Raw genomic sequence first — 14,078 nt, 5'->3', positions numbered from 1 at the left:
CCATCAACTGACAAGCAGAAGTTGCATTCCTCTCTAATTTTCCAAATCAGTAATTAATATTTGCACAATGTTTGTATGTAGGATTAAATAAAAACTTCAAAGGATGCTGATTCCTATAAAGCCCTAAAGCCTGGCTGCGTTTAACGAAGATCTTGTTATTCTTTGCGCAGAAAAAAATGCACCAGAGATCACAGATTCTTACTAACAATCATTGGCAACAGATAGTAGTCTTGAGTTTTAATAAGAATTTAAAAATCTAAACATTTCATAGAGGATTGAGAAGCCTGCCTAGAAATGATGCCTTCCTACATTTCCAACTTACACACATCCATATACCTCACTGCACACACACCCCGATGACATGCAACTTGGCAGCAGAGTGAGTGCCTTTATTTTTACTATGTGTAGAAAACTGGCATTTAGCTTTCAAAATTTATATTACAACATTACCAGCAGCAGTTTTAAGCATTTTAACAATGCTTATGAACTCCACTTTGCTGACATAAACAAAGCTATTTTTCCACGTTCGAAAAGCAGGACTTGTCCTAAGTGGGCATATTATACATCCTGTAGATATTCAGGCCACATTGCTCAGGACCCATTTGTGACTGTGTCTTCTTCCATCTCCTCTTCACCATCATCGGTGGGGCCTAAAGAAAAAAACAAAGCCAGAAGTCATATCAATTTTAGAGAATGTGCTTGCTCCAAGTGTGAGTGTCCATTCTGCGAGGCTACTGTGTGCTAGGCCCTGGACTTTGTATAAAAACCCAACGGCAGCCTCCGCCCTCGAGGAGCTAACAGTCCAGAGACTATCTGTCTTTGGCAGGTATCAGAAGGGATGGTCAGTTCCTAAAGGAAAGGGTCACAAAAGTGTTTTTATGCAAGTCAAACTCGTTGCCTGCCATTCTAAACCCATTTTGGTCGAGCTGATAATTCATTTTTTGTGAAGGTAAAAACCTTATACTTTGTTTTGTTCTTGCCACTACCATGGGCAAAGAAACTGTGAATACTCAAAAAACATTTGGATACCTACTACATGCCAGATACTGGGAATAATCAGTCAGTGACCTTATTGTCTCTAAATTAGGGAAAATAGGGTAACAACCAAAAGGTTGTTACATTTGTTCAACAATTTATGGCAGATCTTCTGGTCAATGTATTCTGAAAAAGGAAACTGTTTTACCACTGTCAGTGGCTGGAAAAATTACTCATGTTTAAGCCTGTTGTTTCTACAGTTAGACTCTAATATCAGATTTCTAGATACAAAACTACCAAGAAAGAGGGGCTGGCCCGGTGGCGTAGTGGTTAAGTGCGCGCGCTCTGCTTCGGCGGCCCAGGGTTCACAGGTTCGGATCCCGGATGCGCACCGCTGCACCGCTTGTCAAGCCATGTTGTGGTGGCGTCCCATATAAAGTAAAGCAAGATGGGCATGGATGTTAGCCCAGGGCCAATCTTCCTCAGCAAAAAGAGGAGGATTGGCATCAGATGTTAGCTCAGGGCTAATCTTCCTCACATATACAAAAACAAAAACAAAACTACCAAGAAAGAATGTCATTGGGAAGTGCTACTTGGAGGCCTGGGCCCACTGAAATCTAAAGTATCATGGACAATTTCTACCTTCCTCTCCCCAGTGTGCTTTCAGATTACATTTAAAATCCCCAGCGGGCCGGCCTCGTGGCTTAGCAGTTAAGTGCGCGCGCTCCGCTTCTGGTAGCCCAGGTTCGGATCCTGGTGCGCACTGACGCACCGATTCTCTGGCCATGCTGAGGCCGCGTCCCACATACAGCAACTAGAAAGATGTGCAACTATGACATGAAACTATCTACTGGGGCTTTGGGGAAAAAAAAGGAGGATTAGCAATAGAGGTTAGCTCAGAACCGGTCTTCCTCAGCAAAAAGAGGAGGATTAGCATGGATGTTAGCTCAGGGCTAACACCCTGACACACACACACAAAAATAAATAAATAAAATAAAATAAAATCCCCAGAGATCCTAACATTCTGTCATATTACAGTCACAATAAGCAATTTTGACACTGCCTCCTCCCCCAACCTCCGTCACCACCGAGGCTCGAATGCCTTCAATAGACTGCTAGTGTTCTCAGGACTCAAGATCTAACCCATCACAGCCCGCAGTGCCCTGCATGGCCTGGCCCGCTTACTCTGTCGGCTCATCTCACCACATTCTCCTTGTGCCTTGAGCTTCACTCAGACTGGCCTCTTTCAGTTCAAGTGTGCGAGGCTCCTCTTCACCACAGCTTTTGGTCTGTGTAGTTCCCTCCCCCTAGAATGCCACTCTGCTTTTGTCTACTTCAGTGGTTCTCAAACATTTTAGTTTTAGGACCCAAAAAGCTTTTGTTTATAGAGATTACATTTATTGATAGTATATTAAAAATTAAAACAATATTTTAAAAAATAGTAATTCATTAAAACACTAAATCTATTACAAGTTAACATTTATATTTTTATAAAAAATGATATTTTCCAAAACAAAAATATTTACTGAGAAGGTTGGCATTATTTTATATTTTTGCCATCTCTGTAATGTCTGACAAATAGCAGCCAGCCAGACTCTTGTAAGGGCTTCATCGTTCCACCTGTTGCAACTTGTTTTGATTGAAGGATATGAAGAAAATCAGCCTCACAGAGATATGTAGTTAGAAAACAGAGAAGTATTTTTAATAGCCTTTGCAGACAGTTGTGAATATTTTTTTGATATTGTGCCAAAATTTGACAAAAGTGGTAGTTTCTTAAAGGTTACTTTGCAATGTGGAGTCTGAAACTTTATCAGTGAACTTTTCATACCCTCTTACTTGAAAATCAATTGGTCTATCTTGTACTTTGAATGGCTTGTTTATGCATGCATAATTTGTAACATCATTGGAAAACACTGGTTCATTGATTTATGCAGATCTTCCAAATGCTGACCCATTTCATTATACAATATCGAAAAAATCACATTCATTAATACCACTGATTTCCGCAGGAAAGTCTGTAAGTACTAGGAAGCTTTCAAGGTTACAGTTGTGGATATAAGTTTTCCAGCTTTTTTTTTTTTTTTTTCTGGTGAGGAAGATCAGCCCTGAGCTAACATCCACGCCAATCCTCCTCTTTTTGGTGAGGAAGACTGGTCCTGGGCTCACATCTTCCTCCACTTTATATGGGACGCCGCCACAGCATGGCCTGACAAGCGGTGCATTGGTGCGTGCCCAGGACCTGAACCTGGGCTGCCAGCAGCGGAGCGTGCACACTTAACTGCTACGTCACGGGACCAGTCCCTCCAGCTTTTAATTTTTACTTAAAATCTTGAATTTTATCATTGGTAACCAATACCATCAGTTGTTTTCCTTGAAATGGCAAGCTCACTTCACATTTGAGAAGATGCCTGCCTCTTACTTGAAACAATTGCACAAGTGCATGGAGACAACCATCCAACTTACATATGCAGAGGTGCTTCATGCATACCTTCCATTCTGTCACCCAGAATACCAAAAATATGTGCACTCAATGGGTGATATTTAATAAAGTTAATAATTCTCATTGCTTCATGAAGGACATTCTTTTTTTTTTTGGTGAGGAAGATTGTCCACGAGCTAACATCCATTGCCAATCTTCCTCTTTTTGCTGAGGCAGATTGGTTCTGAGCTAACATCTGTGCCCATCTCACTCTATTTTGTATACGGGACACCACCACTGCATGGCTTGATGAGTGGTGGGTAGGTCCGCGCCCGGGATCCAAACGTGCAAACCCTGGGCCGCCAGAGCGGAGCGTGCAGACTTAACCACTATGCCACCAGGCTGGCCCATGAAGGACATTCTCAATTGAAACTGGTACATATCTTACGGAAAGAGTGTGTGGCAGCTGAGAATACGATGACTACTAACATTCTCTGGGCCACTGCCTTGACCCTGGCGGAGACACCAGTTGTTTTATCCAACACTGCTCTTCCACCATCAGTGCAAACGTTAACACGATGAAAAAAGCAAATGACGCCTCGGCGTCACTACAGACTCCCAGGGGCTCAAGGACCACACAGTGAGAACCCCTGGTCTAGTTAATGTCTTACTCATTTTTAGCTTCAGTTCAAACATTATTTCATTATTTCCCCAGGGAAGCTTTCCCTGAGTTGCCAGTCTAGGTAGAAGTCCCCAGTTACACTCATATCAAAACTTGTAATATGCATTGTTTTGAGTAGTTTTACTTTATACCCCCATTGTCCAACATGCTGCCTGACACAAAGTCGGCATGCAAATATTAGAACAGCTAACCAAAAACTTGCTTACCAAAAACTTGCTAGTGTCAGACCCTGTGCTAAGTGCTATTTATGAAGTATTTTACTTAGTCCTCCCAACAACCCTTTGAGGTTGGTACTATTATTATCGCAGATTTAAAGATGAGGAAGTAGACTTAAGATTAAGTGGGGATTAATAAATTTACCCAAGCACAGAGCTGGTGAGGCTAAGATCTGAGCCTTAGGTTGTTTGGCTCTGGAGCCTGTGTTTCCAACTACTAAGCTATCCCATATATATATGGGTAAAAGTCTACACGGTTCCCTCTAGAGTTTGGTTTCACTCCATGGCTACAAAATAATGTTTGCTTCAACTTTTACACAAAAAACCCAAGTCCTATGACATAATATTCTATATCAAATAATTTATCTTCAAAGAGCATTTAAAGGGATTTCGTGTAAGTGAGATGGTAATGAGGCACTATTCTAGCATTCCTGGGTCACAGCACCTAAAGTGTTTTAGAATCACTTCAAGTATAACATTAATTGGAAGCACAAAGACAGAACATGGTTTCCTGACCTGATCTGCGTTCTCTGCCAGGTATCTGACCAGACTGCAACAAGCCCTTCAGCCGCTCTACTTCAGCCAGAGTTGATGCATTTGCTATAGCATTCTGGAGGACAGAAGACAATGGAGATGGACAATTAATTTCATCTAAGTATCAATCACCCAGAAAACATCTACAGAAATTCACAGCAACTTTCTGAGTTGGAACATTAAATAGTTGTGTTGGGGAAAGAATTTTATTGGCACACTGAAATCAACCCAAAAACCAAATCATTAATTTCCAAAATTGGTCAAGAGATGAGGACCCTCTTACAAGAGAGCAAATAATCATTGCACATGTGCTAAAATTTTAACTAACTGAAGTACCTATTTGGAATTACATTATTGGATAATTTAGGAGGCAATATTACAAAATTAGGATTTCTCACTGATCACCAAGCAGGATCTATCAGACAGCAAATATCTGAAAGTAAAAATTAAGGCAAACACTGAGATAGCATACAAAAGTAACTAACTGTTCAAATAAACAGATCCTGGGAAAATAAGAAAGACCAGAGCTGCCTCCACTTTGACTGGTTCATGTAAATAATTCAAGTCAAAGTCTGGTCAAATCATAACTTTAAGCTAGTTTTTTCTTATACAGAAATACATTTGCAGTCTAACAACTATGGGGGAAAAATCTGCAATATTCAGAACTTGGTTTATTACATAATTCTGTGCCCTACACTCATGGCAGCTCTCTCCAGTCCAAGAGTCCTAACACATTATTACCTTGATCGCTTCTACATCCCCTGGAGATGGCCCACCTTTCTTTTTGTCAGTTGGCAAACCAGCACCTGGATTGAAACTTGGGAGGGGAGGGAAGAACATAACTGTCAAATCCAGACCAACAGAAATTGCTTCTCTTTTACTTTCAAAAGCTTTTGAAAGTAAATCAACCAGTGTAGTATCTTATCTTTGTTAACAAACTGATACAAGAAACTCTCTCCTTCAGAAACACCACCCAGTTCATCTTCCTATAGAGAAAGCAGCATGTATATAATAGCACATTAACACTAAATACTGAAATATTTGCTCTGCTAACCTAGTAGAATTCTCATGTGATGTATGGACCATTGATGGTCACGGACTATCATCACGCAAATTAAATACTGTATCAGTCACAGGTGTTTTGTTTAATTGTGTAAGAGGCCAACTGCCAGACAGATAGTGTTTCTGAAGGTGAAGTGGAGAGAAGTTGGATATCCGTATCTTACGTTTTGCTTCTCCTGGCAATATCCTTTGCAAGTTGTGCACCCCGTTTGCCCTTGAACATTTTCTCTGCTTCCTGACGCTCCTACAGCGACACCACACACAGAGTTAATGGAAATAGGAATACCACATGCATTTAGATGCATTCCTCAGAAAACATGGACGAAAACTCGCCTGAAATACTCTGGGCTGGTAAAAATACCAAAAAGCCAATTTCAAATTAAAAGGAGACACAGTGGTCTCGCCTTTTCTGGTGAAGCTCCTGAAGAAAGTTCTCCCCTCCTGGTTTCAAGGAGGGGCTCCCAAGGAACTCAGAAAGTTAAGAAAAAAAGGACTCCCAATAAAGGGAAAATCATCCTAACAATTAAAGCTGTTGAAAAATGGATTATAGGAAGCTCCCCAAGGGCAAAGTATCTAAGCAGATGGTCTGTTGTTGACAGTGCTCACTGTGGTTCTGAGACTGTGCTCCCTCTGCAATGACCAACACTACATAAGACAGCTTTAACTGAAAGTCCTACCGTCAACTCTGCTATGAAAAAAAATCTGACATTTTCTCTCCCACATTTTTATTACAAACCAACGGTAAAACACGTTAGGCAATTTAAAAAAATCAATAACAAAAGCATAAAGGAAAACACACGACTCTATAATGACTTACAACAACAGAATAATACTTACTTTTAGTTTCACCTTCTGGAAATCCAGCACTCTGACTTGTGGAACTTTATAAATCACATATAGTCTGTAATGCTTCTTATTTGTTACAGGATTTCTTAGAATACTACAAGAAAAGGAACAATATAATGCCAATCTCGTTCAAAGCACAGCATTCAAGAGGTGCATTTTAATAAAATCTGGTTAAGTCCATAAATTAAGGAAAAGTTCACTATTCTTTATATTTCAATGTCATAACACTAGGGAAATTTTAACAGAGCACTGGGCCCAAGGGAAATATTTTCAATATTTGTTTTTAAAAAGTACTGTTTTTTTTTTTTGTGAGGAAGATTAGTCCTGAGCTAACATCCGATGCCAATCCTCCTCTTTTTGCTGAGGAAGATTGGCTCTGAGCTAACATCCATGCCCATCTTCCTCTACTTTATATGGGACGCCGCCACAGCATGGCTTGACAAGCAGTGCATCGGGTGCGCGCCCAGGATCTGAACCTGCGAACCCTGGGCTGCCGAAGGGGAGCGTGCGCGCTTAACCACACCACCGGGCCGGGCCCCCTAAAAGGTACTTTTATTAACTGATTGCTTTAATGTCGAGGCTGGTAACGGCGTTATTTTAAAGGACTTCATTGTCACCACCACAAATAACTTTCATACCTTAGATAAGTCAGTGACTTGAGAGATGCCAAAGGGTCCAGATCACCCTGTAAGATAATGGCCAAAGGTAAGAACACGAATACAACACACTATTTTGATACTTTGAAAAGGTGGGTGCCTTTGGAACAAGGACTCATCTTATCTTTTTTTTTTTTTTTTAACTGCTCCAGCACCTGGCACAATACCAGCATATCACAGATGCTTAATAAATATCTACTGAATAAGCAAGTGAAGAATAAATTTCAGCTTCTTAAACTTAAAATGTTGGTTATAACAGCTTCTGCCTCAACAGCAGAAGAGACAAAAAAAGAAAAAATTTCTCCTGCAGCAACCTCAAAAGGGCTACTGAGCTTAAAGCAATGATTTAGAAAATAAAGCAATGTGAAAGTTGATGTAACTTTGGAGCAAGTTATTCACAGAGTAACCTTAAGCCGGGATCTTGGTGTAAGGTGGGTTTTCCTGCTAGTACCTTTAGGTACCTGGGAGCAACACAGGCATATGATCTTTGAAGAAAGGCACCTTTATTCTAGGATCCCCAAACTCTCTTCAAATAATTTTTCAAGGACAGGAGCAACACAGTCAAAAAAAAAAAAGAAAAAAACGACCAAATTATGGGAAGAAGGCAGATTAGTTTTTGAATCTTCCCCAACTGTCCCATAAAACATAGTGCGACAAGGATAGCAAAAGCAAAAACCTATGGTCAACAGCTACAATTAGATGAAAAGATATTCTAACAAGAACCTAAAATAGGAACAAACTACTGCGAGAGCTACAAGACTTGCACGGTGAAAGCATTTGTGCAGGAAGAAGTGCAGGGAAGGCCAAGAGGCATCCGACAAACCCGAGAACTCTAAAGCAACTGACCGGTTCTCAGTTTGAGAACAGCAGCCAAAGGATATGCACATTCCAATAAGTACAGTAAGTCTGTGATGAGGCCTAAAGGGGCTACAGCAATTTGGGCCCTCACTCATAATACTAACCAGAAATTATGTTCCTTCCAGAACAAAGCCCTAAACTGAGGAGAAACTGCTAGGAACAGAGCTAAACTGAGTAGGACTCAGGCAAGAGAGACAATGAGAAAAGAAGTACAGATAAAAGCAGGGGAGGGAGTTCTGCAAGTCAGCCGCCATTTTTAAACACTTCACAAACACCATCAGAGGGAGCTCTAGAGCTGGCTACAGGCACACCACCACTAAAGGATGATCCAAAAAGGAACAAAGAAAGACAAATATCATATGATCTCACTTATATGTGGAATCTCAAAAAAAAAAAAAAGTCCAACTCATAGTATCAGAGAGTTGAATGGTGGTCACCAGAGGTTGGGAGGTGGGGGAAAGGGGAGATGTGATATTGATCAGAGTACAAACTTTCAGTTATAAGATGAATAAGTTCCAGTCTACAACATGGTGACTATAGTAAATAATAATGTATTGTACACTTGAAATTTGCTAAGAGAGTAGACCTCAAGTATTCTGACCACACAAACAAAAAAGTAACTATGTGAGGTGATGGAAGAGTTAAGTTTGTGGTAATCATTTCACCATGCATACATATATCAAAAATCACATTGTACACTTTAAATTTATAAAATTTTGTCAATCATACTTCAATAAAGCTGCCAAAAACAAAACAAACAGAAGAAAAAAATGGTAACTTTTGTTACACACAGACACACATACAAACTATATAAAACGTAACAATGATGTCTTGATAGGTTTTTTAAAGACTGAAGAAATACATAACAAATTGGGGGGCACACTAAAATGTTTAAGGTTACTGTATTGTTTAGGAGGGTAGAGGCAGTGGTTAGCTTTAAACTTTGATAAATATGTACTTTTAATTCCTAAAATGCTAATAATATAAAGTAAATATTATAAAATATTAGAAGAAAAATGGAATGACAAAAAGAGAGAGAGAGAAAGCAATAAAGGAGAGAAAATGAAATGCAGAATGGGTGGAACAAATAAAAAGCTCTAGAAAAGAGAGAAGACAAACTCAGATCAGTAACTAAATTAAATGTAAACAGACTAAATACTTCATTTAAAAGACAGACTTCAGACTGGATTTAAAAAAAAATCCTATCATATGTTGTTTTCAAGAGACAAATCTAAAATATAAGGTATAGAAAACCTGAAAGTAAATTTTGGATGGAAAAAGATTTATCATGCAAATACTAACCAAAAGAAAGCTTGTTTTGGTCTATTACAGAATATAAAATAGACATCAAGGTAAAACAGCACTAATAGCGATAAAAGGGTCACAACATAATAATAAAAAGGTTCAGTTCACCAGGAAGTATTAACAATTTAAAATTTGTATATATCAAATAAGATATATATATATATATATCTCAAAATATATAAAACTAAAATTGACAGAACTCCAGGGAGACTGTCAAATCCCCAACATAGGAGATTTTAACACCCCTCTTTCAGTAACTGATAGGACAAATTCAGTCTTCATCTTTGCAAACAGCTTTAAATACAATTATAACATACATAAAATCCATACATAAACAGAAAATACATAAACATAAAAATACAAACAGCCCCTATAATGCCACACATTCCCTATGAATGTGCATTTTGGGTTGAATACCTCATATACCTCAGAAAGGACACGGCCTCACACCAGTGCTTTCTTACTTTTGAAGTCAAGCACTCCTTTCAGAATTTGATGGAAGCTATGGACCCAGTCTACTAGGAAAGGAACAACGAGGGAAAGAGAGAAGGGAGGGAAAGGCATAATAACCCAAAACCAAGTTATATAACACGGACTTAAACATCCAGTGTTTAAGTGAAAAATTCAGGTTACAAAACAATATATATTATGAGCTCAATTGTGCTAAAAGTTATACACACAGAACAGAAATTTAAAAAGCATAAAAAGAAATAGGTCAAAATAATCATATCCAAATAGAGAAAATGAAACTTGCCCCTTATCCCATAGGAAAACCAATTCCAAGTGGATCATAGATCTAAATGTGAAGAGTAAAACAACAGGTTCTAGAATAGAGTGGTCTAACAAAATTTAATGCAGGTCACATATGTAACTGAACATTTTCCAGTAGCCATAATAAAACAGAAAAAACAGGTGAAACTAATTTTAATTAATTATTATTTAACCTATTATCCAAAATATTATCATTTCAATATCAATATAAAAAAATCACTGATAGTTTACATTATTTTTTTTGTATTAAGTCTTGAAATCTGACGTGTATTTTACAGTTCTAGTACATCGCAACTCAGAGTAGCCACTTGTGGCTAGTGGCTATCACAGTGGACACTACAATTCTAGAAAACAACATAGAGGCAAGTTTTTTTATGACCGTAGGGTAGGGGAAGCATGACAGAACATTAAAAGCACTAGCAACAACAACAAAAGACTGATGAATTGGACTACAATTAAATTAGGAACTTCTCTATCAAGATACCCTAAAGGAGTCAAAAGGTGAGCTACAGAGTGGGAAAAGATATTCCCAATATATGTAACCAAAAAAAGGCTCAGATCCTGAATTAAGACAAAGACAAAGAAAAAGGACGATGAGAAAATTTTTGGATTTTTCAAATTTTCTATAAGAAGCAGGTAGTACCTTTAACTCCTCTCCCAAATACATTTTTCTCCTGCTGAACTTACCAGTTCCACAAGACTGTTGTTGGTGAGAATGAGTTCTGTCAGACAGGGCAGAGCCTGATCAAGTCCCTCACCTATACGGCTAAAATAAAAACAAAAAGACTTAGTGAAAGAGAAAAGTAAGTAAGCTAACAATTGTATCTAAATCCTTGCTCAGAGCATTTGACTTCAAAGTGAGAAGAACTTTAGAGATCTTCCTTCCAATACCCTATCCGACAGAGGGAAAATAGGAAAACAGGCGCAAAGAGGAAAACTTGTCTGAGGCCACATGGTTGGCGACAGAAGTGGGATGATTTGAGAACCCAGGCCTCCTGAAAGTTGCCTGGGGCTCCTTCCACTACCACACTGTCTAGTGAAACCTAAAAAAAGGAGAAACTCCCGCGCAGAAGAAACTACTTAGCTCACTTCATGACTTCTGTGCAGGCAGCACAGAACTACAAGTGATTCTGCATTCACAGCTCTGGTACAAGACATACAACTATACCATAAGGAATAGTTAACCTATGAGAAATATGTCTATTCAAAAAAAGTAACTCACCACCCAGTATTTCCTAAAGACATTGTCTACAGACCTTCAATAATTTTTCTCCGATAAAATCTACAGAGATGACGAAAGAGGGTCCAAAAAAAATCTCAATTTCAATAAGAATTCTAAAAATCAGCTCTAGTTAAAGAAAAACAAATGGCAGAGGATATAAGGTAGAAAGAGAAGCTCAAAAATATAACTGTTGAACTTTATATATTTTTTTAATATGATCCCTTTGATAACTATAATCATTGTTTTAGAAATCAAAATGTACAAAGCAGCATGTTTTTAATTTAAATTTGAAACTTACCATTAATATATAAATATACAAGATTTCTGAATAGATGCAAGGAAGGTTAGACCAATGCCAAGTTAACCTCTGGATTTGTATGGGAAAAGTGCAGCTCCTTTCTCATTTTAAGAAGAAATATGTAGGTTTAACTGGCAGTACGTACGACAACTTCTGCAGGGAACACTGAGACATCTACTCTAGGGGGAAAAAATTACTTTCCACTAGCAAACACTTACCATATCCTATTGTTGTTCACTAATAATGTTTTCAGTCTTCTCAACAAAGGAAAACCATCCAGTTTCCTGATTTCATTGTCAGAAAAATCAATAGCATCAAACTGGTCTAAGGTAGCACCTAGATTTTCAATGACAGGAATTTTATACCCTGTAAAATGGAGGGGAAAAAACACACAAGTATTAATATAATTGAAGGTACCTTAAAACATTAGCAGTATTTCATGATAATTTGATTCAAAGCTTTCATTTATTCAGAAAGTGTCTACCTAGCACCTATGCCATGTCAAACACTGTGCAAGGTACTGGCACATAAAATGAGGAACAGGAGAGTCACAAGTCCCAGCTGCCATGAAGCCTACACTTTAGCACTGGACATGAAGATGGTGATGACAACAATGACAAGGGCAATGATGATGAGGATACTTACTAACAGTCATATTGGTAGCTAACATTTGTAAGAGTATTTACACGGTGTCTCACACTGTTGTAAGCAAGGCCCCATAGCCAGCTAAGCGGTATAACAGGAATTGACACTGTGCTGCTTATCGTCAGTGTCCAAGCCTTGTTCGTACGTTGTGGGCAACAGTTCTCAACCTCTTTTGCATTCCCACACGGGAGATTCATAGAATTCATCAGGATAGCCTCATGATGTCATGACAGTTCCCCCTTACTTCACCTCCCCAGCTCCAATCCAGGATTGAAGGTCAACGGTTTATACACAACAGTAAATCACCCTGAGAACAATTCACTCAAATACTCACTGATTTGTCTAATATGGGCATAATTATTGTGCCAGGTGCAAGAGAAGAAAAGAAATGAACCCAGCCCAAGTTCAAGTACACAATTCAGAGCGGTAAGGGCTACATCCAAGTGAGTGCCACACCAAGATAAGCATCCTCAACACTCATGCACTTCAGACTTCGATGGCAAAGATCAACCTGTGCCAAGACAGCGAAAGCGGTCAGTTACCCTTGAATTGAACCTTTCTCTAAGAAACTTAATTTCAACAAAATAAAAGCAGTGGGCTTTCTCAGCAAGGGATCCAAGCAGAAAGCAGAGCCGCATCAATGCTGCCCCTGAGACCGTGTTGTCCCCATGGGAGCAAACCTCAGGCCAAGCTTGTACTATCTTCTCCCCAGACAAGTTGCTTTTCACATCCTTCCTAAAGTCACCTCCTGAAATGCCGATTAGATAGCTGCCTTCCCAGTTTCTCACCAAGCCTTACTAAGGTTCAAACAGCTACAGGAATCCGAACAGTTCGGAGAGCTTCCGCCAATTACACCCGGCACTCGGTAACGCAAGCCTCGGTGAAACCGTTCACTCCATAAAATGTTTTGATAAAGGAAAACACCAGACAAGTGAAGCTAAGCAGGAAATATTGGGGAAACAATCGCTTTTGTTCCCGACGTTCGTTTTCTCCCTCGTGAATTAGAGATAATTAACACGTATTCTAGGTATACTCTCACAATATCACTTGAACATATTTACTGAGACCAACCACGCGCTCAGCACTAGAATTACAACCACTAACATCAAGTGTATCTTCCCTGTCCTCAAGCCACGCGAGGCCTGACTGAGGCCCGCGGGTAGGGATCAGGAAGCAATCTACTCGCGTGTGTGCGAGAAGGAGCGAGGGCTAAGAGGAACCTCCGAAGTGCCCAAGGGATGGTCTTTGGGCCACAACGGCAGGATTCAAGCCTGGGCGGTCCAGGGGCAGGCCAGCTCGGGGGCGAGAACTCAGGCCCGCGGGCCAAGCTCCGGCCCTCGGCGCACGCGGCGCGGGCCACGGGGCCGCGCGCGGAGGCCGGGGGACGGCCCGGACTCACCGCGGAGGTCCAGCTCGCGGTCCCGCACGGCGTTGGTGTACTGCGCCGCCTGCTCGATCAGCTCCGCCGTCAGCTTCACCATCCTGCCGCCTCCGCTCCCGCTGTCCCGGCCGGCCCGCCGCCTCCCGCCAGACAGCCGTCCCGGCGTGCCCCGCGCCCCGCCGCCAGGCAGCACCAATCGCAACCGGCGC

At 40.2% G+C, this 14,078-nt stretch overlaps 1 protein-coding gene across 1 annotated transcript; it reads right to left on the bottom strand.

Moving 5' to 3' along the window:
* Positions 1–216: 216 nt before the first annotated feature.
* SNRPA1 (small nuclear ribonucleoprotein polypeptide A') lies at positions 217–14,034 on the bottom strand. The gene is made up of 9 exons (XM_004431887.3): positions 13,888–14,034; positions 12,062–12,209; positions 11,011–11,089; positions 7,372–7,418; positions 6,725–6,827; positions 6,052–6,131; positions 5,567–5,642; positions 4,808–4,901; positions 217–650 (listed from the first exon to the last, which is right to left on the bottom strand). The coding sequence occupies exons 1-9, from the start codon at positions 13,967–13,969 to the stop codon at positions 592–594; spliced, it is 768 nt and encodes a 255-aa protein (XP_004431944.1). The 5' UTR covers positions 13,970–14,034; the 3' UTR covers positions 217–591.
* Between the last annotated feature and the right edge of the window lie 44 nt (positions 14,035–14,078).

This window comes from Ceratotherium simum, chromosome 3 (assembly GCF_057802395.1).
Source record: "Ceratotherium simum simum isolate JZ-2026a chromosome 3, ASM5780239v1, whole genome shotgun sequence".
NCBI lineage: Eukaryota > Metazoa > Chordata > Mammalia > Perissodactyla > Rhinocerotidae > Ceratotherium > Ceratotherium simum.
This window is presented reverse-complemented; position numbering and strand designations above follow the sequence as displayed.

Excerpts from the sequence above, each read along its gene's own strand:
- SNRPA1 (XM_004431887.3), bottom strand. The coding sequence starts at position 13,969 with ATGGTGAAGCTGACGGCGGAGCTGATCGAGCAGGCGGCGCAGTACACC. Across the intron at positions 7,419-11,010 it reads ACAACAGTCTTGTGGAACTG|GGTGATCTGGACCCTTTGGC; the intron begins GTAAGTTCAGCA and ends ATTATCTTACAG. Across the intron at positions 6,828-7,371 it reads AAGTCACTGACTTATCTAAG|TATTCTAAGAAATCCTGTAA; the intron begins GTATGAAAGTTA and ends CTTTTCTTGTAG.